The 25,078-nt window shown below is 40.0% G+C and overlaps 3 protein-coding genes across 5 annotated transcripts; 1 reads left to right on the top strand and 2 right to left on the bottom strand.

Annotated features, from left to right (window-relative positions):
- Positions 1-159: 159 nt before the first annotated feature.
- ddx39ab (DEAD (Asp-Glu-Ala-Asp) box polypeptide 39Ab) lies at positions 160-5,099 on the bottom strand. Of its 2 annotated transcripts, none has more exons than XM_046415504.1 (10): positions 4,946-5,099; positions 3,984-4,196; positions 3,638-3,765; positions 3,252-3,528; positions 2,977-3,095; positions 2,663-2,794; positions 1,821-1,930; positions 1,457-1,601; positions 1,149-1,296; positions 160-713 (listed from the first exon to the last, which is right to left on the bottom strand). In XM_046415504.1, exons 2-10 carry the CDS (start codon positions 4,189-4,191, stop codon positions 697-699), a joined length of 1,284 nt encoding a protein of 427 aa, XP_046271460.1. In that variant the 5' UTR covers positions 4,192-4,196; positions 4,946-5,099; the 3' UTR covers positions 160-696. The 2 variants fall into 2 exon arrangements, with proteins under 2 accessions (XP_046271460.1, XP_046271462.1); XM_046415506.1 differs by lacking the exon at positions 4,946-5,099 and adding an exon at positions 4,462-4,698.
- Positions 5,100-6,087: 988 nt separating this feature from the next.
- si:ch211-106h11.1 (volume-regulated anion channel subunit LRRC8D) lies at positions 6,088-12,675 on the bottom strand. The gene is made up of 6 exons (XM_046416642.1): positions 11,552-12,675; positions 10,653-11,027; positions 9,411-9,995; positions 9,066-9,316; positions 8,122-8,490; positions 6,088-7,938 (listed from the first exon to the last, which is right to left on the bottom strand). The coding sequence occupies exons 2-6, from the start codon at positions 10,998-11,000 to the stop codon at positions 6,816-6,818; spliced, it is 2,676 nt and encodes an 891-aa protein (XP_046272598.1). The 5' UTR covers positions 11,001-11,027; positions 11,552-12,675; the 3' UTR covers positions 6,088-6,815.
- Positions 12,676-20,479: 7,804 nt separating this feature from the next.
- LOC124073978 (zinc finger protein Gfi-1b-like) lies at positions 20,480-24,816 on the top strand. Of its 2 annotated transcripts, none has more exons than XM_046416573.1 (6): positions 20,480-20,666; positions 21,483-21,760; positions 22,015-22,172; positions 23,298-23,441; positions 23,588-23,753; positions 23,857-24,816. In XM_046416573.1, exons 2-6 carry the CDS (start codon positions 21,496-21,498, stop codon positions 24,072-24,074), a joined length of 951 nt encoding a protein of 316 aa, XP_046272529.1. In that variant the 5' UTR covers positions 20,480-20,666; positions 21,483-21,495; the 3' UTR covers positions 24,075-24,816. The 2 variants fall into 2 exon arrangements, with proteins under 2 accessions (XP_046272529.1, XP_046272528.1); XM_046416572.1 differs by having other exon boundaries at positions 20,481-20,666; positions 21,444-21,760; positions 23,857-24,814.
- The last annotated feature ends 262 nt before the right edge of the window (positions 24,817-25,078 follow it).

Here is a 25,078-nt window from a genome sequence, read left to right as displayed (position 1 = left end):
CGGGTATACAAACCATCTGGCATTTTGTGATTGAAGCTGTGTGAAATACTTTTTAAGACCCCATACCAGACACCAACTGACACATTTATCAGCAATAGTGTCCTTATACAGTGTGCTAATGAAACTTAGAATCAAAATTGCCAAACTCACCACTAGGACTCCACTTGGTGACTTCATTTATTGTAGGCATTCACTTGTAAAGTCCAAAAAAGCTGCCACATAAGCCAAAATTGTATTACAGTCACTACATGATTACAGGATTTCTCTGTAATGATCAACTTTTGCAGGGGGGGTGGGGGAACACACAAAAGTTTCTATACAAACCAGTTTGAACATTTACAAAATGGGCCATAAATCACTTTTACATGTTCCTCAGAACTACAATTCTATGTTTCCCTGAAGTTCTGCTTGAGACTAAAGTTAATAAAAATAAGGAAAGGACAAGAATAGCCTTACAAGAGACCACAACAGTAAAAATGACATTTTATAAAAAGTTTAATTTCATTAAGAAAAAAAAACAGTAAAAGACAAATTAAAAATGACCACACACCCCATCCTCACAAACTGACAAAATAAATGTTTGGTGAACATAGTGGGGAAAAAAAGCAGAGCCTTCCAATCAACAGAGAAGTACATCTACTTCCAAATACAAGACACAAGATCCGTGAAGAGGAGACTTCTGCTTGGCTGGAGGACTCATCTGGACTGCTCGACTAAAGGGGGACAAGGGGAGGAGAGACATGAGCAGAGTGTAAAAGATCAACACAATGAGCAACAGCTGAGCATACCAACTTTTCACCAACAGGTTTAACATGTAAGGGTATTTTCCATTTGATGAAAGGCTCAAAGTTGCATTACAGTCAGCAGTGCCAGCTGCTCACTGTAGTTGCAATATGTGTCTATAGGTTTGTAACATCAAATGATTATGCGAGGCTTTCTACAGCTGGAAAGAGATCACTGGATTAAACAGCCCAGCAAATCACACAACTACAGCAACTGACAGTGATAGCATGTTATTCTAAGCCTGCCTAGAACCCATTAAATGACAAATTATTATCATTCCAGCAGGTCAGCACATCAGGCCAACCTTAATAAGAGCATCAAGCACAGTTGCATTTCAGAAGGCATTCAGAAGTGGAAATACTTACTGTAAGAGGAGATGTCAATCTCATCAGGCAGCTCGGCCACGTTGACCTCAAAGCGGTCCTGAACATCGTTCAGAGTTTTGGCATCTGCCTCGTCAGACACAAAGGTTATAGCCAGGCCTTTGGTACCAAACCTACCAGCACGGGCAACCTGGTGGGTGCAAAGTGGCCAGAGTGAGTGAAAAAATACTTTAGACAATAGGCAACTAAAATAATCGAGCAGATATATGCCCAGAATGGTGCAAACACACTACGAAGAACAAACATTAAGGGAGAAACATGACCAGTTATTGTGCTTTTCCAGCTCTCACCCTGTGTAAATAGGTGTCAGAGTCTTCTGGCATGTCATAGTTGAACACGATGTTGACTCGCTCGATGTCCATCCCTCGGCCAAAGAGATTAGTGGCCACCAGGATCCGTCTTTGGAAGTCCTTGAATTGCTGATAACGAGATAGCCTGTGGAGCAGGAAGGGACAGCAGGGAGAACAGAGGCCGATAGAGAATTAACAACATGGCTGCAGTAAGAATTAGTGCACTGTATTCCCCCCTTTGAAGACAACGATGTGTTGAGTTAGCTGATGAGGCCTCATGCTCCATAAACATACTGAGCATTCAGAGCTCAATGAGGCATGTTTATGAAAGTGGGTATGCAACAGGAAGGTATGTGAGTCTCACCTCTCCTCCTGAGCCATTCCCCTATGGATGGAAATGGCAGGGAAATTTTGTTCCACCAGCAGCTGAGACAGAGCGATGCAGCGCTGGATTGACTTGACGAAGATCACCACCTAGAGGCAAAGTAAAGGCAATGAAATACAGCTGCTCAGGAAGCCTTGGCCAACAACATCAACCCTTAGCTTGACTTCTGTTGAGATGATGAGTCCTTCAGATTGTTTGTACAGCTTTGTACAGTTTTTTTGTCAAGAGCTACATGACAGGCTTGATACTTATTTCATGTCTGTATGTACAATGTAAAGTAGTATGGACATACAGTAAAATAAATAAATAAACATCATTTGTCTCCATTGTGATCAATATCAATGCTTAATTTGGTAGTGCTGCCACTTCTATTATCCTGATTGACTGACTGGACCCTAAAGAAACCAGATGGTACACGAATTAAACTTTAGAAGATAGTTTAACATAAAAAATAGAATAACATAGCATAACGGTTTGGTTTGGAATATTTTGTGATTAAGAATGTGCAGATGCACAATATATGCAGAGCCAATAAAATTTAAACCTGTCTACAAGTTTTGACACAGCAAATCTTATTAGAGCTATGGAGTATTAAATCATACATCAACCTCCTCATCTCTTAACAAGAAAGTGGCTCAGCATATTTCCCAAAATGTTAACCTATCCCTTAATTTAGACCATCTGTTTTCCAACTTCTGTGTTTTTCATATTAAGCAACACACTTACTTGTATGCTTGACTATTCTTAGACACTACCAAAAACTAAAGTGGCACAATGCTACTGTGACAATCCTGCACCCTGCAATACCTCCATTGTTTTACCTGGTTGAACTCCAACACATCAAGCAGGTCAAAGAGCTTGCGATTCTTCTCACTGTCCTTCAGCTTGGAGTAGTACTGTTGCAGGCCATGGAGTGTAAGTTTGGTCTCGTCATCCACAAACACTTCCATGGGCTACACAGGAGAAAGAACAGAATTGTGTACAATTGAGTATTCTTGTCAAGTCTCTCGCTCCACTACCAACATGTGAAAGTAAGTAAAATTCAAACATGCAGCGACTACAATGCATGAGCAGGATTTCATGCTGATTAAATGGTGTTCAAGAAAGTTTTGAAGCGCGTCACTTGATCACTTACATCTTGCATGAACTTGCGACAGACTGGTCGTATGTCCTTACTCAGTGTTGCACTGAACATCATGACCTGCTTCTCATGGGGTGTGATCCTGAAGATTTCCTGTACATCACTCCTCATGTCTGTTACACACAAAAAAACACACACACACAAATGAATAATGCACATGAATGTGATCACATGTGGCTGGGGTGGGGTTGTCCCCACCAGATACACTGATGCAAAATCAACAAAGAGTGGGAGAAAATGTCAGCAAACATTCAGGCATAAGAACACACCGAGCTGCTCCAACATTTTGTCGCACTCATCAAGGACAAAATGCTTGACGTTCTTCAAACTGAGGGTCTTGTTCCGCGTTAGAGCGAGGATGCGGCCCGGCGTTCCCACAACAATGTGAGGACAGTTCTTTTTCAAGACTTCCTCGTCCTTCTTGATGGCCAGGCCACCAAAGAACACTGCTGCCTTGACCGTGGGCATGTATTTGGAGAAACGCTCATACTCTTTGCTGATCTGGAAGGCCAGCTCTCGTGTGTGGCACATGACTAATACAGACACCTGAGGAGAGGGCATAGAGAAACATGGACTCAGACACAATGCACCTTGACAATTTAATGCATCTTTTGGAGACATAACTACACACTATATATTGAACATGCACACTAACCTGTCCATCAACAGGTTCAATCTGTTGCAGTGTGGCCAGCACAAACACAGCCGTCTTGCCCATACCAGATTTGGCTTGGCACAGGATGTCCATGCCCAGGATAGCTTGTGGGATGCACTCATGCTGGACTGCATAAAAATACAAAAAAAGAAACTTAGGCTCTTACAGTCACATTGTTGTATGTGCAGCAATTATTTCAAGCTATTGTACAAACCCACTGGATACGTGGCAGGGAAAGGCGGTGAAAAGACACTACTAAAATAATACACAAGCTCTATCAACAACATCCTAGTCAGAAAAGCCTCCACTTCCGCACAACCAGTGAAGATAATCAAATCCCTCTCACCTTCAGAAGGATGCTCAAAACCACAGTCAATGATGGCACGAAGCAGCTCTGGTTTGAGCAGAAAATCTCTGAAGCCAGAGCTGTGGATGGAAACGTAGGAACCCTTCACCTCCTTCTTGCCTGCAGGGGTTGCACTCTCAGGGGCTCCTTGAGGCTCTTCATCCTCCTCATAATCCAGCAGCTCACTCTCAACATCATTCTCAGCCATTGTGTCTACCCAAAACAAAGAAAACACCTCACAAGTTTTATTTCTGGTCATGTGTCAGATCGTCGTTCACTATAAATGAACTCACACCCTTGCCGGATTTACGAGGGGGTGGGAACGAAGCCCACCTGTTGTTGCCGTCCTTTTAACACATTCTGAGCCTACTTTGGTAAGACCACGTTCAATGGTGGAAAGGTCTAATAGTTTATAAATCGTGACCTCCGTTAGAAGCAAATGTATCCTCTTCAAACACATCAAATAATGCATACAAACCTGGTTATAAGAAGCCTCTGATCTTGGCCGACACTGCCGGAATAATCGAACCGGTTAGCTTCTGAACCGTTTACTACGCTGGAAAGCTATTGTGTTGCATAACCACTACTAGCGTGGCAAGCTAACATGCTAACAAGCAACGAATACTGTGCTAACTGATCAGCTATACAACACGAAAAACATTACCAGACTGCACATAACTAGAACAAATATGTTACGCGACATATTTAAAAGACTACGCATTTACTGAATACTTAGAACTACGAGGACGATAGTGGGTCGGCTAAGCTAATGCTAGACTACAAAACACTAGCCAGCTCAGTAGCACCTTAAAGCAAACAATGAACGAAGCTGTTTCATTCCAAAGTAGCTACGTTATTTGGTGATTTAAACAAACTAGATCTCATTTGTAACTTCATGGGCGTCAGGGGAAGTTTTAAAAAACTCGCTAGCTGCTGCAATAAAGGCGATATTACATTCTTACCTTTTCGATGTTACTTGAACGTCCAACTACAGCTTAAAACCGCATGGGAGGCCTCATTTGGTTTATACGCAAAACCGGAAGTCCCGCCTCTGCAGAAGTGTGTTGATATCATTGGTGGATTTGGACAAACGCCGGCAAAAGCAGCCAGCTATTGGACAAAGAGAAGGTCGCAGTGCACAGCAGTCTAAAAAAGCGGGATACCGCAGTGCCAGACTCTGATGTGTGGAAGCTCAGAATATACGTGAAATAAATAAATGTGCATAATCAAATGAATGAATGATAAGCATAGTAAAGAAATTCATATTTGTAAGGCAATTGTGAGTGTTATTCATTGTACAGGTGACAAAAGGTCGTTTTCCTTCCCTTAATTGTATTGTTGTAATAGTTGTTGTAATTGCCTAATACACATATTTCATTCTTCTTTTGAATGTATTTATGTGTTCATTAAGTGTCTTCTTCCTTGTCTCTGTTATGCCAAAGACCAATAAAATAAAATAAAATAAAATAATATTTAACCACATTTCTTTGTAGAACTGTATTTAGAATCACAAATCTTCACTGCCCTCTAGTGGTCAAGATGAACTGCAGCGCAAAATTAAACTGATAATTGCAAACTGCAGCAGTAAACCTACTGACAACAACCTAAGGTCTGTGTAATCTGCTGTGAATGATCATACCAGCATCAGGCTGCACTTGAGAGTATATAAACATTTCACAATGAACTGACCAAATAGATAGAATAGATACATCAGCAGAAATGATCAAGAAATAATTAGGTTTATGGTTGGCATGGTGGTGCCTCTCAGCAAGAGGGTTCCAGGTTCAAATCTCAATCTGGGCCCTTCTGTGTGGACTTGTGTTCTCCCTGTGCATGTGTGGGTTTTCTCCAGATACTCTGGTTTCCTCCCACAATCCCCAAAAGATGCACATTAGGTTAACTGGCTACTCTACATTGTCCCTAGGTGTAAGTGTGTATGCGTGTGGTTGTCTGTCTTTGTGTGTCAGCCCTGCGATTGGCTGGTGACCAGTCCAGTGTGTACAAGACAATAGTAGGGTCCAGCCCTCCCGTGGCTCTGACAGATAAGCAGTATAGAAAATGGTTGCATAATCATCTTTATTATTTAGAATTAGAGACTAAATATAAATATTTATCCTGCTTATTGTTAATCTTCAACGGTGTCAATTAGGGTCATTCATACTCGTGTTAATACTAATCTTAAATATGCACTGTGTTACCAAACAAGATGAAACTTTGCTCCATGCCACTCAGAAACATCCCTGCAGGAAATACCTCCCTTAAGAATGTTTTCTGCTCTTCCACTTAATTTCAGATAACCATTATTCAACCATACAGTACACACAGACATACTCTCTCTTCCTGTGCATTCTATGAATAACAAGATGTCTAAAGAGGGAGCAATTTGTCTAACAACTATTGTTAAACAATAACAAGATTAACAGTGGTGGTCTGTTTTGCCTGTTGTCAATTTAACCTACAACAAATACTCATTGTAGCTGTAAAATTTATAAAGCTGTTTTATATAAACTGTTTTATTCATTTGTGAATGTGCTTTTATTCTCCTTTCAAGCCAGTGGCTGATACTCATTTCAGTGCTGTATCAAAATCAATGTGCATAATATGCAGGTCTACTATGTGGCCTAAAATGTAAAAGCAAAAATAATGATTGTTTAAGCTTCATATTAAAAAGAACTGAGCAACTGCATCTTAAAAGAATGGCTCATTTGCAATTCTTTGCTAAAGCAAATGATTTTCAAAAGATATGAAAATATTTTAGTATTCAAAAAGAACAGACTTAATAGGTCTACTATCAGAGTTGGGATACTGCTAGCAGAATGACTGTGGTTAGTCTTATATCTGTGATTCCAGAGCAGAAGAGAAGCTCCACTGTGTAGGAGAGAAGTATGGGAAGCTGTCAGACTGAGGCCGGGAATGACCCTCTGAGCATGTACCAGAGGGGGGGCAAGGACGGCTCAAGAAGTCCCTGACATGGGGAGGCAAAGAAAGAAATAGCCAGTCTTCCACCAGGAGACCACCTCCGTGCAGTCCTGAGCAGTAGCCCAGTTCAGCAGGCAGTTCATCCAGACTGTTACTGCGCAAATCCAACCTGCACAACTGACTTAAAGCTGCAACCCCCTTGGGTAATGAACTGAGAGAATTGTGAGCCACATTGAGGATGCGCAGCTCCAAACAGCTGTTGAACAGCCCTGGAGGAAGGCTCTCTATCCTGTTCCCACTGAGGTCCAGCTCTGTGAGCAGTTGCAGTGACTTTACCTCTGCAGGCAGCTCCTCCAGCAGGTTACCAGCCAGCAGGAGCCTACGAAGGCGACGAAGAGTAAAGAGAGATGGGGGAAGGCTATGGAGCTGGTTGTTGGATAGATCTAACAGCTCTAGGCCTCGCAGCACACCAACACTGGCCGGCAGTGCCAGAACACGGTTAAAGGCAAGTCTGAGGCAAGAAAGACGTTGCAGATGAGCCAGGCTAAGCAGTTCCTCCAGAGTTCTCAAGTTATTATGCTGCAGGTCAAGCATCCGCAGGTTGGTGAGAGCCAGCAGGGCAGACGGCAAACGCTCTAGTTGGCAGTCCTGCAGCAGCAGCTCTGTCAGGTCAACCATCCGCTTTAAGCCTGTCAGCACAAGCAGCCTGGTCCCCTCATTGTAGATCTCCAACCTCACCAGGCTGCCTGCCACCTCACACAGCTCTCCAGGGATCCGTTGCAACATACCTCGAATCACCAGCACACGTAGGTGACGTAATTGGCGGAGGCTCCCCAGTGCCCAGCTGCGGCCCACCCCACCTTCACTACTCAGGCGACCAGAGAGGTGGAGTTCATGCAGACTTCGGAGGGAGAGGACCCAGCTGGGGATCTCTGACGCTTGTGTAAAGGTGAGGTGGAGGACCTCCAGACGTTCCTGGAGGACTCCAAGCGCACTGGGATCTACAGCTGCTGTGCAATGATAGAGGTGGAGCTCCCTGTCATCGGAAAGAACAGTAAAGGATTCCATTAAGTGTGTACAAAAACAAGAAACTGTGTATATACATCACTGCATTCAGGGTATCCCATGCGCTTTATTTTGAGATCAAAATATCTGAGTGCAGCAGGTGTAACTTTTGATTTGATGTGCATTAGCATTAGTGCAACACCATAAAACTCACCTGAGTGAGGTCATGTTGGCCACCTGTGCAGTAAACCTGGCATCTGTGATGAGTTCCAGTTTGAGGACATGGAGCTGAATGAGGGTGAAGAGGGCCGGAGGGAGACGAGGCAGAGCCACCAGCTGAAGTTTGGAGCAGCCTTCTGCATCCACACTAGTTATGGCACGTAGCTTCTCCTCTCCCCAGCACCTCTCCAGGTTCTCCTCCAGCAGCCTGCTCTCACTCACAGGGGACAAAAACACAGAGAGACGCTGGGCCAGCAAAGGGTCATACCGGTCCAACATGTGTAAAAGAAAAGCCAGGTCATTTCTCAGGTCAGGAACATCTCTCAGGGAGCACAACTCCTGGAAGGAATACTGCCGCAGAGAGCTAAGGGTGCACAGACCAAAAAGCAGAATGAGAAATATATCACTTAGAATATACTGCAGCTCAAAACACAACTATGTAGAGTAATCCTATTATCAGGCCTCTGCTCAGCTTTGTCAGCATTATTCTATTTAGAGGCCTGTTGAACAATCACAGGCTTTGTTGTCTACTTGAAGTTTCACATAAATTATTCATCAATCATTTTACATGTTTATCTTTGTCCAATAATGTGTCATTAAATTAAATTAGAATTTCTAAACATAGTTAATCCAACAATCCTTGTGGGGTCTCTTTCTATTTCTACACATTTAACATGTTTTACCCCAGTTACTACAAATCACTACTAAGTTTCAAACAAAGTTACATTGGTTCATTTTGACTTGCTGTTGAAATCAAAACAATAAAGGCTGATGAAAATATAAACAACCCCTTCCACCTGACTTATAGTTATTTTATTGTTCATGTAATAATATTGATTAGCACTCGATGCAGTTTTAAAGTTTTTTTTTAAACCAAAATAAGGTTGTAGGTAATTCTGTAGCATGAACACATGTATCCCTGATCAAGATCGCACTGACCTGTGTAAAATCCAAATGAGGGTGTAAAAGTTCAGCAGGCCATACAGTACCAGTAGGGTCAGGTAAGCCAACAGTAGTTTAAGTATAAGAGAAGAGAGCACATGAATACACTCAAAGGTTGTGTAGCCCACCAGAGCCTGCTCCTCAGGGTGACAGGTGTGGGTGAAGGAGAAGGAGCTGATAACAGGGATGGTGTAACTCACGATCAGTGATACCATCATCAATTTGAATACTGTCTGAGCCAAATAGACCTGAATAAATTGAAAAAGAGTGTAATGAATGAAGTGACACCATTTGACCAAGCTTCATCCAACATTAACTTGCATATACACACTATACACATACCTTATAGATGACATCTGAGCTTTCACAGTGGGACCGAAATTTCCTCACCCTTTCGAACAGCGCCCTAGCCTGTTCCCCATCACTTTTATCCAGGTGGATTACCTGCCTGGGACTGTCAACCATGAGTGGGGGCCTGGAAGGCAGGAAGTGCATCTGGGAGCCAAGGGACGTGGATGATATTGTGGAGTTACGGGATACCGAGGAAAGACATGGGGATGGGGGGACCGATCTACTTTCTGACCTCTTCAAAAGCGGACTGTCTGCACCTGAGTCTATGCTTGATTGTCTTGTGCGTGTCCCTGGGGGTGAAGATGAACTTGAACATGGAGGAGGTTGTGGTGGTCGTGTCTCCTCTATCACCTCCTTCACTTGGATGTTCTCCTGCCAGGCGGCATGGGACAGGGCCTGAGATGTCCATGGTGACTCACAGCACTTTGCCAAGATGGCCAGGAAGTGCTCTATGCGGGAAGAGGTGTGGGGGAAGTGGAGCCAGAAGGAACCACTGGCTACCAGCACAAGAGACTGCAGCAAGGCCATGTAGGGGAAGAAACGAGAGCACAAAGGCAAAGCTTCGTGGTAGCACACCTAGACAGACAGATGGACAGTTAACCCACAATAATTGATTTTTTTGCCCACTTGGGGGTAGTGAAAGCATGCTGTCAACACAACATTGACATATTATTATTATCCTTTAAGCAAACTTTATAGCAGTTGCTTATTTATTCATCCAGCAGATACAGAGCCACATTATCATTTAAATTAAGTTATGTTTAGTCACCTGATTCAATTATTTTCTCAATTTTTTTTTTCTTTTCCAACTCCTCAGGAAATGATCAGATTCTTTAGCTGCTAAAGGCAGCACGAGCTAGCAGCTAAATTTGTAAGATAAGATAGGCCTTTATTAGTCCTGCAGTGGGGAAAGTCTCAAATTGTCTGCTGTTTAGCGCAGAGCTGGTAGCATATAGCATATAGTTTTAAAAACAACACTATGAGAGCGAACCAAAACACTAAAGATGAGGGCCATAAAACCAAAGCAATGAGATGAAAGTTACTATAACGTTCCACAGAGCTGAGGGGAACTGGAGATTCAGGTGAAAGTTCTCTGTGTGTTCACCACTAAGAATAAATAATTTAGTATACACGTAGTCATGTGATCCAAACTAATTATGTCTGCTTTAATGAACTTAGCAGTTAATATTTTAATTGGTTTCATCCATTCTGTTGCATCATTCAGACCAGTACCTGACTAATGTAAACATACTGCTGGTAGACCAGATGTGTTCGTCGACCACGGACTGTGGAATGAAGATGATCGGTGTTGTGTGGAACATGAATTGGGGGTCTTGAAGACGGAGTCAGTGCTCCATTTCCTGTAGCTGATGGACTCTGACCACTGGTATTTGCAGTTACAAGTGGATCCAAGGGAATGCACACCACTCTGTCCCTGGACAGCTGCTCAGTGCAAGCCAGGACAGATGCCATCAACATCAGAACCACCAGGTAGTCCATGAAGACCTCCCACCAGGGCTTCAACAATTTAGACCTGCTCTGATGCTGGTTCAGTGGTGCCAGCTCCGACAGTGAAAACATGGTGACCTCTGGGTCCTACAACAATGACTGCAAGAATAATTAAATTGTTGGGCTATGCACATAAACAGGCTTAGTGATGTAGATCACTGCACCCGGAAGATCACACCCACACAGTCTGATAAAACAGATCAGCTGAGATTTAATTTAATCTTAATACATGATACTTAAGGAAGTTTATTTTTAGTGTATCAAATTTAACATGTATTTTTACATATTTAATTATGAGTATTCAATAATGTTAAAAAGAAACACTTACAACTTGAAATCAAGTTTTCTGGGTCTTTAAGCAAGAGTTTCAGGTCGAAAGAGTTACAAGGAAAGTTTAGTGTCATAATTGAAATTCCATAAAGAAGGTAACTTAAAAAACATTTTGAGATCATATCAAAGTCAGTTAGACCTTTAAAAATCTTTTCATCATTGGGTGAACATTAATAGTAAACTAAATGAAATAATAAAAATACTAATAACAGCATTTCCATTGTAAGCAAAAATACAAATCAGAACTGAACAATTCATCTTATTTTTTAGGCCTAAGATTAACTTTCACGTACCAGTGTAAACAACTTGTTTTCCTGCTTTTCTGTCCCTCTTTTGATCAGCTCACAACCGCCTCACAGTAACTTCATTCCGGTGCTCTCTGGTTCTGCCGTGAAAAACTCCTGAAACTTGCAGCAAACTCCTCCTCAGCTGGCCGCCACACAGCTTTTCAACGGTTGGCATGGCAGCGAAGGATGTGTGGCTGAAAAATCTAATTCAGCACTATAAGCCCGTTCAAGACCCACTGAGGGCATGGCTGCACCCTTTAACTCCTTCGGGACTGACTCTAAGGAAAACATCAGAGGAATGTAGGACAAATATCAAATAAAATACTTTATAAGGAGAATGGCCACTTTCAGAGTTGCAATCTTACAGTCGGGTGAGGTGGAGATAATTTTATATACCAAAACATTTTGTAAAATGTGATAAGCTAATGATAGCTTCTGTATAAAATCATAATATGGATGAAAGTAAATTAACTATAGTAGCCAGCTAAATGAGATGGAGCAGAGAGTTCACTATTGCAATTGGAAATGTTGTTATGTGGAAGTTTGAAGTAGCATAAAATAGCATCTACAAAGTATAGTAAAGTACAACTGTACAATACAACACACCAGTAAATGTACTCTCCATGATATGCTAGGTGAAAGAGTCTAACAATTTTCTAATTTATATCAAAGATACATAAAGACACATACATTTACATCAGGGATCAGATGACAGATGTTACATAACCACAACTCTAACCTCTTTTCATGTGCAGATTTAAAAATTACAACATTGTATCTCAGATTATCCAGCAGGGGCTGCTGATGTCTATGTACGGCGGGTTACAACTTTTGACTTTACAGTTTCAGTCCAGTTGATACGGCAGCTCTCAGTCGTTCTTTGCTCTTTATGGACAGCTGTGTGCTTCTGACTTGTGTGTGTGTGTGTGTGTAAGCATGTGAGTGTGTGTGTGGTTGTGTGTGTGCATGCATGGGAGGGTCATATGTAAGTCTTTGTTTCCTTTGTATTTGGGCCAAGAAGAATCTGGAGCTAAGATGCTAAGACTCAAACTGACAATGAACCACAATGTGATCTACTCTACACAGCTGGTGTGTGTATGTTTTCTTTGCATCTGCATTATAGGCACAAGTGTGAAAAGGTGTGTGTGTGTGTGTGTGTGTGTGAGTTGAGGCTGTCTGATTGTGTGTGAAGAACAAAGAACAAAGAAAGAAAAGTAACAATGGTGGCAAATGGTATGTGTGAGTGCATATGCTTTTGCCACAGAAAAAAATCTCAAGATAAAGAGTGGCTGTTAGGGACAGATCACTTATCATCACCATCTATTGCTACTTACAAAGTCAAGTCTACTGTTTACTACAACAGGATCACTGTTTCTAAAACTTGTTAAAGCTTAGATTAGCAATGGATGACACCTTCTGTAGCTAAGTGCAGTCTCCTGTAGGTCTGTCTGATGCAAAACATGAAAGCATCACAGTGCAGTGTTGTACTGACAGTCAGACTACATTCACTTCTGCTGTGAAGCCGTTTTAAAGCCTTTATATTACACACAAGTGTCGGAATCTTTAAATTTATGTATGAAATTATTTGCAAGTGTCCTGATTGGACCATTGCAGCACTTGTCTGAATTTTCCTTTTGAGTTAAAGCCAAAAGTATTTAGTGTAGAGTGTACTGTACTTTTGTTCAAATGAGTTCAGCTAATCCCAATAACACCTCTGTGCACCTCTGTCTACAGTCACGCTAGCATCTCTGTGAGGCTGTCATATTGTGGCGTATTAAATGTTAACATAGGCATGCTAACATAACCACAAATGTTATGCTGGTATAGTGTTTACCAAGTTCACAATTATAATTTAGCATATTAGCAAGCTAACATTTGCTGATAAGCACTAAACTCAAAGCCCAGATAAAGTTTTGAATTGAACTGTAAATGCAACAGTGAAATGTTAACAGATTAGCTGAAACTGTGCTTGCAAATAACTTGTTTAACTGCCTACATACTGTACAAGTAAAAATGTCAAGCTATAAAGCGTAGCTTTGTGGTCTCCTGGTACTCGGTCCACACTTCTTGCACAAACATGAGAGTGGTATCATTATTCTCATTTTACCCTCTGCAAGAAAGTGAACATATGTATTTCCAAAAATGTTTAACAATTCCTTTAAATTAAACAGATAATTACATCCTGTACAGCTCAATGATAACAAATCTAAACAGGATAATATTTCGCTGAAAAGCTGTCACACATTAATTTAATAAATCTCCTCTCTTTGCTCGACAGGATCTTAAGATTTTTTTTATCCCCCAGTTACTTTTTTGTTTTGTTTTTTGTTTTTTATATATATATATGTTAAGGGTCCATGGCCTTCCAGCAAAAGCTTTCACAATCTGTTTCAGTGAAATGTGGCTCTAAAAGTAGATAGCAGGGCTGTGGTGTTGCAAGCCCAACATTACAAGGAGCTGATATCCTACCAACACCCTCGATTTCAGAGTTCTGCTGTGAAGGGGCCTGCGGCTTCACACCTCTTCATCTGTGAACACACACGCACAGACACTATTTATTGACACGCTCACTCAACCGTGCCCATAGGCAGGGATGTTTTGGGTGCGGCTGTGTTATGTGAAAGGATTCACACGTCCATGTCATGAAAAAATATAGCAAGCCTGACACAGACATTAACACATCAAATGTGTTTAAACATGAATTTAGACATTACATACGCATTATGTTGCTGCCTAACAGGTGTATGCTTAGCAACCTGTAACATTTAGTAGCAATGCTGACTGAAAGCCTGATTGAAAAGATGAAAAAAGGTTATGAGGAACTTATCTAATTACTGGTTTGCTATTATGTTAAAAAATTTTGGAGAGGGAAGTTAGATAAGAAATTGGTCTGAAGATGAGATCAACTTTTTTATATTTAAAATGCGGATCAACAAACACTATAAACATGAATATGTATAAGACAATCATACAGTATTCCATAGTATAGTACTTAGTAAACAAATAGAGACCTAACTTATCTATGCTAAGCTAAGCTAAACTTCTGCTGACTGTAGCCTCATATTTACCGTTGCACTGTGTGGACATGAGAGTGGTATCAATGTTATCATCTAACATTTTTTAAGTAAACATATAAATGTATTTCACCAGATTACCTAACTTTTCAGGCAACAAAGCTCTGCACAAGCTATGAAACAGAGTTTTATAGAATTTTTATTTTGCACTGATGGCGTTGAGGCAAACAGCAGAACTAGTTGATTGTTTTACAAAGCAATCTATCTTGAATGTGTCTTTGGACTGGTCAAATCTATCTATGACTGTGGTTACTACTGCCAGGGTCAGGGTCTGCTCCAAGATTTCTGCCTTCTAAAAGGCAGTTTTTCCTCGCCACTGTTGCTAAGTGCTTGCTCAAGGGAGAATGTTGGGTTCTCTGTATTACAATTTAATTGAAGATTTGGTCTAGACCTGCTCTAATCGAAAAGTGTCATGAGATGACTTTTGTTGTGAAATGGTGCTATATGAATAAACTGAATTGAATTGAAAAATACTTTGAACCACTAAGTAATCTATGATGTTATCACTCATTATTTATGTCAGCACTCTGAGCACTTGTGCTATTGTTTTCTTTTATACAATTTAGAGAAACAGTTTGAATTGTGGACAGTATATGTTGCTGATATTTTCACTTCATAATCTGTATATATTTTTTGTTCTGTCTTTGTTTAGCTTCTATTTTTAGCTGAATGTGTATTGATGTCTTGAGAGCAACTAAGAGCAACTTTAATCCAGGCTCAAATTCCTTGTATTTGTACAAATACTTATTTGATAAAGCTTGGTTGGTCAGACTGAAATATTTCAACAATTACTGGATATACTGGCATGAAATTCTTTGCAGACACTGTATATTCAATAATACTTGGAGTTGATATTTTTAGTTTTTTGATGAAATGTCTAAAGAATTAATGGATTGCTTTTAAATGAGATGCAAACATACATGTCCTCTTCAGGATGAACATTAATGACTTTTCATCTGGTGAAAAGTTTTAATTTATTCAGTACTCAGTGTTTCAATGATCATCAATGATCAATTATCTGCAGAACAGCATCAACATTACTTATGTGTTGTGCACTAACTAGCAAACCCTAACTTGACTATAATGAGCATAATAAGCATACTGTATACCTGTTGTGCTAGCATGCTGATGTTAGTATGCTGATTAGCATGGTAGCATTTAGCATCAAAGCACCATTGTCCTCAATACAGCCTCCCATGGTAGTCTGTCTGTAGACTTTGAAGTCTATTTTGATGCAATGCTAGTGTTGCTCTAATCTGTCTGGACACCAAGATGAGTATGGCAATCACAGCATACAATAATTATATAATATATAATCATATATTTACTAATAGCATGTTTATATGCTAACTTAACTATGATCAACATGATAAGCATACTGTACATCTGCTAAAACATTAACAGGTTAGCATCGCATTAGCATGCTGATGTTAGCATTTAGCATCAAAGCACCACAGTTCTAAGTACAGCCTTACAGAACTACTAGCAGGGCTACAGACTCTAAAGTCTTTTTTGATACAATGCTAGTGTTGCTCTAATCTGTTCAGACATCAAGATGAATGTGGCAATGACAGCATATAATAATTAGGCTATATAAGATAAAATAATATATTGACTGTTTATGTGCATGGTTAGATATTTAAACTCTCTCTATATACATACCACCACCAATTTTACAGATGTAGGCAGTGACTACCTTGGGTACCATGCCATTTTAGAGTTCTCACACCCCTTTACCTTTCTGTAACCCTGCATTATCAGAGTGAGACAAATCTTCGAGAGAGTTGGCTTTGTGTGTAGGAGTGGGGATGCCCATCACTTCATCTTTGTCATCATCATTGCCTAAGTGGTGTTGTACATTTGTTCACCGAGAATGGAACATATTTATGTAAGTAATTTATTTTTACACACAGGGCACTTAATTTGACTACAAAAATGCACTGTTAGTAACTCCTGCAATGGAAAACTCTACAACTGATTTTAATCTGAATCTGTGATGTTTTCAATCTGACAGCAATCGATTGAAAAGAGTAGGAGGATGTGATAAGCTGTAACACAGAGAGACAAATACCTCAGTTGCATACTTGCTTCCTGTTCAGAGAGAGGCACAGGACAGGTTAAGAATGTTGTGACTTTACCTCAGTATGACATGTGATATATTGTGATATTGAGAAGCGGTACAGTCCATAGCTCCCATGGCTATAGTAAATATAGATTATGTTTCGTGTACATAATTCACTGGGGGGGGGCAATTCTCACACTTTTTTTTTTCATTTCGTTTCACTCGCTTAACAAGCAAAAGAAAGTCCTGCACTGTCCGTAACCTTTGCTCTTTTGCCAACCAAAGTGAGAGAAAGTTGAAAAGCTTTGAGGAAATGAGTGTAAAATGGGTGGGTGGGGGTAAACTGGTGACAGAAAGATAGAGAAGTTGTTGGCCGTGAGAAAGTGGCACAGCACTTCATTCGTCAAATCCCCTGACTGAAACCACAGTAAGCCATCAGCAACAACGCAGAAAACACCAAAGAGTTGAAACTGTGACCTGACCCTGTTGCTGCTTAAAAATTTGATGTTTACACACTTGCAGTGTGTGTGTGTGTCTGCCATCACGCAACATATTTGTTACATTTATTCCATCTAAAACATGTTATTGTAATATATTGTGATTCAGCAATATATAGAGGACAAAAATTGTGCTGCACTGCTGTGATGTTATCTGTGTACATGTGTGCATATGCTCTTCTGTTACTGGACTTGTCCCTTACTGTCTTCTATCTTGTCAGCAAAGCTTTTCCCAGCATGCATGTATGCATGTATATACAGTAGATGCATATGGTGAGACAAATTGTGAAGATAGACTCAAATTGTGCAAAGTCATTATTTTCTTGTTTTCATTAATTCTTTAATATTTCTGAGCTGCAGTCACATTTTAAGTTTGAAGCATTACTTTACAGCTTTACTTTACATTGCAGCTCAACTGAGCCACTTAACTGACTGGCTGTACAGACCATGTGTGGCTGAAGCTGCAAAATCCTTAACTGAGATTGCATTTTACTGACAATGAATTCATAGTCAATTCATAGTCTGAGAATGTTGCATTTGTCTTTTAAAATCAAAAGTTTCAATTACATAAGATTTGTGGAGTGCCCCTTTAAAGAGCCGGAAGACTGTCATTTTGTTTACTGATAGAAATGCAAACTTGAACAGAAACCCCCTGTACAACCTTAAAACAAACCTCTGCACCCCACTGTGTAGGTAAAGGTACCGGAAACATGTCATGTTTGATGTTTGATGATGTTGATTGATGGTTGACATTTTACAGCTTTGCTCTACATTTGGAAAACACTGTATGAAAGGACATCTTAGATAATGTAATTCAAAACAAATATTGTTGATTTTAATTAGCAGTTATTAATGTACATATATGTACATGAATCATTTCTCTAACTTAATTACCATAACGCGGTAGTAAACATCTGAAACAGAACATGAGCATTTGACTCCTTTCTCCACCTCCACCACCGTGAGTTTCAGGTTCCTAGAAAGGCAGGTTTGTACCATCATCAGGGGAAAAAGAAGCCCCTTAACCCCTCAAAACGAATGAGGCAGAAACCCACTGAACCCACCATCCCGTCTCAGCTTCATGCACTCCTCTCGTCTGCTCTCCCTGACAGCCCCTGGGAGAAGGTTGCAAGCCCCCCACCACATGAACCACAGTGCTCTGACTTACCTCTCTTCATGCACATCAAGGCGAACCCAGCTCCATTTTATGCTGCTCACTCCAGGAGTCAAATGAGATGTTTATAGAAATACAGTCACATTGAGAAATGCTATGGTTCTGGTTCATATGCGTCCCTCGATGATTTGATTTCAATCTGCGGTCAGATTGAGACGTCAGGATTTGACAGATGCACATTTGGAAAACAATTTCATGTATTACTATTTCTTGTCAAGAATCTTTAGTCAGAAAGAAAAAAACGGGTTTGAACCGGACATGCTTTTCTGCTGATGGTCCTGCAGGAGGTACGATACATCAGCCAAAGTGTAGTTTGTGAAGGTTATATAAATCCAACCTGGATAGATTTATCCTGTTTCAAATTTTAAAACAAATATCCGAAACAGTTTAAGCCCTTTCATAATGTCCTGTTGTCAGTCCATTTGGACTGGAATTGAAATGCTTTGTATGAAGAGCAGAGACCTCATTAGTTCTGCTGTTATGAGTTTTGGTAAAGAAGAATTTTGGTAAAGAAAAGATTCAGTAGAGTTCACGTTTACATTTTGTTCAGGTAGTTTTGATTCAGGGTGAGCAGAGAAGTTCACTGACCTGATATTTGATAGCATTTCTGTCTGTGTCTTCACGATGAATAATCATTGTCTTTCCCTGCTCTGTTTCCTTTAATTAGCCAGTTCTTCCTGTCTATTAAACACTCATGTAAGACTGAGTGCTGCTATTATGGTATAGTGGTATGAGTAATCAATTTCAATGAAGTATTCAGCAGCATTTTTTGAATGATCACCAGAGTATGACGTAGCAAAACTTGATTTCTTTCTCCAGTGTTTGTGTACTTCATTGTTCTTTTTAAGAGCATAGGTTTATAATTCTTCCAGTGTCCATACAATGCTAATTTATTTTCTAATCACAAACGTGGCTCAAAGTCACTTATTGATTAAATTTTGTGACTACTGATTTTTGTCTGGAAAAGGCTCTATAATTTACTAATAAATGATGCAGATAATGAATAGTAAACTAATGAGTAATTTTGAAAACGATACACCACATGTTTGCAAAATGTTTGTAAATGATAAAGGTCCTGAGAGTACTGAAGGCACTGATAGGAACATTTAACATGTCATTTACAAACAGTGTTGATACAATCTAACAAATTCCCTACAGATGATTTGTAAAAGTTCAAACGGATTTGAGAGTTCTCCATTTAGACCTCGAATATTTGAATCAGTTAGTCATGTTCTGGTAAATGTTCAGGGTGTGGATGCTGCATGTCTGTTTAGTAAGGAGAAGGAACTCTGTAAGTTGTATTGACAAGCCACAAACAACACGATGACTCAGACATTATCATTTGGCGCTACATTTCACACATCATCATATATACACACAAGTTAATCTGCAGTTAAAAATTTTTGTGTAAATTGCCATAAATTGTTTATTGTGATGGCTTACAAATGACATAGCAAATTAAAACTAAGATTAACTTTATTAACAGCTACGTATTCATTATTTGATAATGGTTAGTTTATTAGAAGATTACAAATAAAGATAAAGTATTACAATAAAAGCTCGCTGTGGATCTGCCTGTCCAATAAAACATTGTTAATTATCTTCAGTGTCTCACTGACGAAAAGGTTAGTTAGGCTTTAGTTCGGTGCTTTCGGTGATATTGGTGAAAATAGAATAAAAATCTTCCTGCTCTCACAGCTGGAACTGTGTGGGATGGCTGGATACCACATAAGAGCGCACACAGACACACACCCACACACACACACACAGTTTAAAAGAGTGTAACTGGCACCTTAACTGTAAAGGTTCACATGTTCACATGAGAACGATGAGATATTCAAAATTTCCAAAGGATGCTTAGTGTATTTATGATTCCACCCACATCAACAGTCATCACAGTTGAATATCCAGCCATGACACAATCATATTTGCCCACAGTAATTAAGGTTTCATCTTGACTTTGGTGCAAGACATATTTATTCATACTGGGTCCAAACCCTAAGTATAGAGTCGACCAAAGTTTAAGTTTGTTTTGATATTTTTTTATCATTATTTATTATTATTTATCAACATTTCGATAACAACAAAGGAGAGAGACTGTGGAGGACTTTGTTTACAAATATTAGTTTTAAATTATTTCTAGGCATTTTTTTTCCCTCCAATACCTTCCGTCCCACAAGCCTCAGCAGCCAAAATCAAATCAAATCTCTTTGAGTCATGTCATCAGTTGTTGGGTGTGAGAAAGAGAAAAGAGGACGTCGCCAGCAAGGAAGACACAAGAAACGCTTTCAACATTCAGCTGCGCATTACAGAGGTAAGATCATTAATTCAGCTGAAATCTCACTCCTGTAGTATCAAGTTATCTATTTTCCACATTTTCTTTTTTATGTTGTTTGCTTTGTAATTTACCTACAGCAATGAGAATCTACTAGCATATTACAACAACTTCCAGCCGTGAAGGATATTAATTTATAGAATTACATGATCAAGAGGTTTCTAAATCAGTCACTGTTGTCACGGAGGCTTATATACAATGCAGAGTCATTGGCAAAAAACTGAAATAAGTTTGGCAAAATTAAGTTTATAGTGTGCACTGTGGTTTTGTTGTCAATTTTAGTATTTCTTTCAGGCTCCCCTTTTTCTTGTTTACCCTCACTGATCACGGTAAAATCAAATTATACCAAAGCAGTTTTAAGAAATTATTTGCCAAATATCTTGTGATGAAATCATAAATTCAGTGTTAACAATTACACTTTACTGATTTGTTTAGTTTTGGTGATGTGGAAATATGTGTCCCAAAAAATTTAAAATGATTCTGCTGTTGTTCTAAATGTTTAAATAGGATCTATGCAGCTCAAAGGGAATATAAAAAGTGCATCATTGTGTCAGTTTAGAAGCTGTTTGACAACACCACAGCAGGGTTATCCACAGTGAAAACCCTGAAACCTTTTTTGCAGGTGGCAGGCTGTATTTGTTAAGGAAACCTCAAGCTTTGGCATTGTAACTGAACATGTACCAACAGGTGTGTGACATCTGAGCGTGTGAGGCTCTAAAAGTGACATGAAAGAGCTGACTTTTCAGACTCCTGCAGGTTTATTCTGCAGGATTTTTACCTCATCATCTCCCTCAGTCACCATTCTGCCATGCCACGGTCATTCCTCGTCAGGAGTAAAAGGATTCATGTACCTGGCCCGTTCAAGGACTCCTTTAGACAACACTCCCGGATCCAAACAGACACAGACCAGCCTCAGCAGCATGTAATGGGACAGGACGGGATGGATCTTAAAGATGCTGCGCAGCCTTTATCTCCAGAAGGGGCCAAAGACTTTATGGGTGAAGCCTGCTCACAGTGGGATGGGATGGCAGCACAGTCTCAGAGTGCCCTCACAGACGTTCTTTGGTCTTCAGGTAGCCAATACTTTTTTCTTTTCTTTTCCTTTTTTTATTATTTGTTGACTTGACTGCAGTAAGTATATATTATGTGACTTAGTCATAAAGGGGAGATGATGATGGTAACATTAAAGTTCGTAAGAGAACGTGAAAACTAATATTGAAAGGAAAGACCCTAACAAAGCCGGAATCGATACTCATTCTCAACAATTTTCTAAACTCTAAACTAAAGACGTCTACATTATCATCCTCCCTTCATGTTGAAACAAAAGCTCCCATGGAGGGCAGAGGCACCTCACCTTGGTCGGCAGACAGGCACCAGGCATCTGAAAGAGAGAGAAAACTGGAGAGACTGGTCTTCATGCTACTCAACCACACATCGCACACTGACCTCAAATCTCCCGTCAGCGAGTGTCTGCTCTGTGAAAAGGTAAGAGGCCCCTGGATGGTGAGAACTGGAGAGAGAATGAAAACTAGAAGCTGCTGTAACTGCCACGACAAAGACCCTGGGACATGTTAGAGGTGACACAGCAGGGTGGGAGAATGAAATCTGTGAGTGCCATAGGTGCTTTAGGGGTCTGACTGAATTCATCTGTTGCTGAGAGAGTTTTTGTGAACAAAGTGGTAATATAAAAAAAAATGACTGGTCAGCATTTGTGCCAGTGGAAAGTATGGAGAGAAGATATATAATTTATACTTGATTTTTATGAGAAAGAACATCTAAAGAAAGAACATCCAAGAATCTACCAAAAAAATAAATAAATTGTGAGTAGAAAAAATTGTGATCATTAACCTAATTTACATTTGAGTTGTTTGGGGATTTAAAAAAAGTATTTGCAGATTATGTAAAATGTGGAGTGAATTTAATAAATCTCACCGTCCACCTGACAACAACCTGATTGACACTGGATAGTTATATTAGTTATGTAATAACTGCAATAGTGACCATAAAAATATTTAGCTCAATAATAAGTTTGTAATGGTGCCATTGTTTCGAATTGACCTCAGTCAAGTTCTTCAGCTGTTCTTGTTAATTGCTGGCTCATGCTCACATTAATTAATACACAGATATGTAATAAATTAATATTAGCCTGGTTGTATATCAATCATGGTGATGATCCAACTGATCTGTAAAGGAATAATCTCGGGAAATATGCTTATTCACTTTAAAGCAGAGAGATGAAAAGATGGATAGCACTCTCATTTCTGTACAGTTAGCTTAGCTTAGCATAGCATAGCTACTAAAAACTGACAACAGCTTGTCTGGTTCTAGGGTACCAATATCCAGCTAACATCAACTGTAACACTCGAGCAGCCAGTTAACATCTTGTTTACTTAATCCATGCAAAAAGGAGCAAAAAGGAGCCGTTTTACTAGGTTTTATAAGTCAGACTGCATGGCAACCAGTGGGGACTCCAGGAAGTTACTGATCACAGCCTGGAAATAGTGAGCCATGCTGGCTGCAAGTTTCACTTGATAGGAGGGACCTGAAAGTGTAACGAGCCTTCTCATTATTTATTTTTGTTGTTTTGTGCTGTCTCGTTGTCTCACTCAGTCTCTGTCAGAAGGTCTAATATCAGAAGCAAGCCTGCAGGATCACATCCACAGCTCGGTCCCCTTCATCAGGTCACCCTCAGTCACAGCAACACCACATATGCCCTTTGGCTTCAGACCAATAGGCAGCTATGGTAGAGCTAAGGTACAGTACACAGCACACAGGGGCAATATTTTTTTAAATACTTTTCATTATAAACGCGACTCATTGCGAACTCTGAAAGAAATCTCGGTTTGTCTTGATGTCTGTGTGTGTGTACACATATTCTTCTGTACCATGTGTGTGTTCAGGAGCGTAGCTTTGGCTGCAGGGTGTGTGGAAAGGTGTTCAAGCGCTCGTCCACACTGTCCACACACCTCCTCATCCACTCAGACACACGGCCCTACCCCTGCCAGTACTGTGGTAAAAGGTTCCACCAGAAGTCAGATATGAAGAAACACACTTTCATACACACAGGTGAGTGAACACAGCAGTAAATAAACTGTGCTGCGTTCAACGTTCAAACTGTTGCTCTGAAGCATTGTATCCTGCCTACATTCTCCCTCCGCTCTCCCCTCAGGTGAAAAACCGCATGTGTGCAAGGTGTGCGGTAAAGGATTCAGTCAAAGCTCCAACCTCATCACCCACAGCAGAAAGCACAGCGGCTACCGGCCCTTCAGCTGCCCCCGCTGTCAGCGCAGCTTCCAGCGCAGGGTTGACCTACAGCGCCACCAAGAGACGCAGTGTGACCACGGAGACATTTATACTCAAAGCTTAGTCCATAAAGCAATGAAGTGATGGTTAAACTGCCTGAAGTGGCATTTGTAGATAATTTCCAATTTGTAATTGTAAAAGTCAGAAAAATATGTATCAAGTAATGACAGGAAAATGGGAGATAAATACCAATAAAACATGGTTGAGTAAAGGCTTGTTTTGTCTCTTTGGTTTGTGTTTTTGAACTTAAAAAGCTCCAAATGTTTGTACTGTATACTTGTGCCTTCTCATGTGCCATGTATGGTCTGTGGGTTTTTTTTCTCCCACCTGTTTCCTGTGTTACCTGTGTTTCTTTAGTTCAACTCGTTATTTGTTTCTTCTACCGCCTGCTTAGTGTCCTTATTGAACTGCCAAAAATCGTGACAGATTTGCTACTTGTTTCCATGATGTTGATGATGTTCTTAACATCATCAACTGTGATTTTCACGAACCATATTTACTCAGAAAGCTGTGTGAGTGCAGCAATGCATTTGTGAGACGGACTCCTCCATTACTGAATGAAGCAGTCACCCATAATACACTGCAGCTGGGCTCCTGACAGGTAATGGATGGTCATTCAGTCATCATTCAGGATGTTCTACTGCCTGTACACAAGGTTAGTTTTGAAATTACTTTCTAAAAAGGAAACATACACATGGATTTTCAGGGCCATGTCTAAGCCACAATCAGCAGATGTTACATCAAAATTACTTCAGTTTAAAGCTGCACTGATCAGTTTTTTTCATATTAACAATGAATAGACTGGATTAAAAATATCAATGATCCCTCTTCAAGCACTGGAACATATTTCACCAAAATGGTTTTATGGACATAACTTCAACGTTTTGGTTCACTCACTGCTCTTATTAAGTTTAATTCCTGAGAAAAACTTTAAAACTTAAAAAAAAAAATACTTTAAATATATCTGATGCTAATATTTTTGTAGATTTATTTTGCAGGACTTTTAATTCTGGTTTTTCAGCACTGTGGTAATATTAATTCTACTTAAGTACTTTTTCTACGACTGCAAGCTAACCTACCAGAGCATT

This window comes from Scatophagus argus, chromosome 16, assembly GCF_020382885.2.
Source record: "Scatophagus argus isolate fScaArg1 chromosome 16, fScaArg1.pri, whole genome shotgun sequence".
Classification (NCBI taxonomy): Eukaryota; Metazoa; Chordata; class Actinopteri; family Scatophagidae; genus Scatophagus; species Scatophagus argus.
Note: the sequence above shows the minus strand (reverse complement) of the source record. Positions and strands in the feature narration are given on the sequence as shown.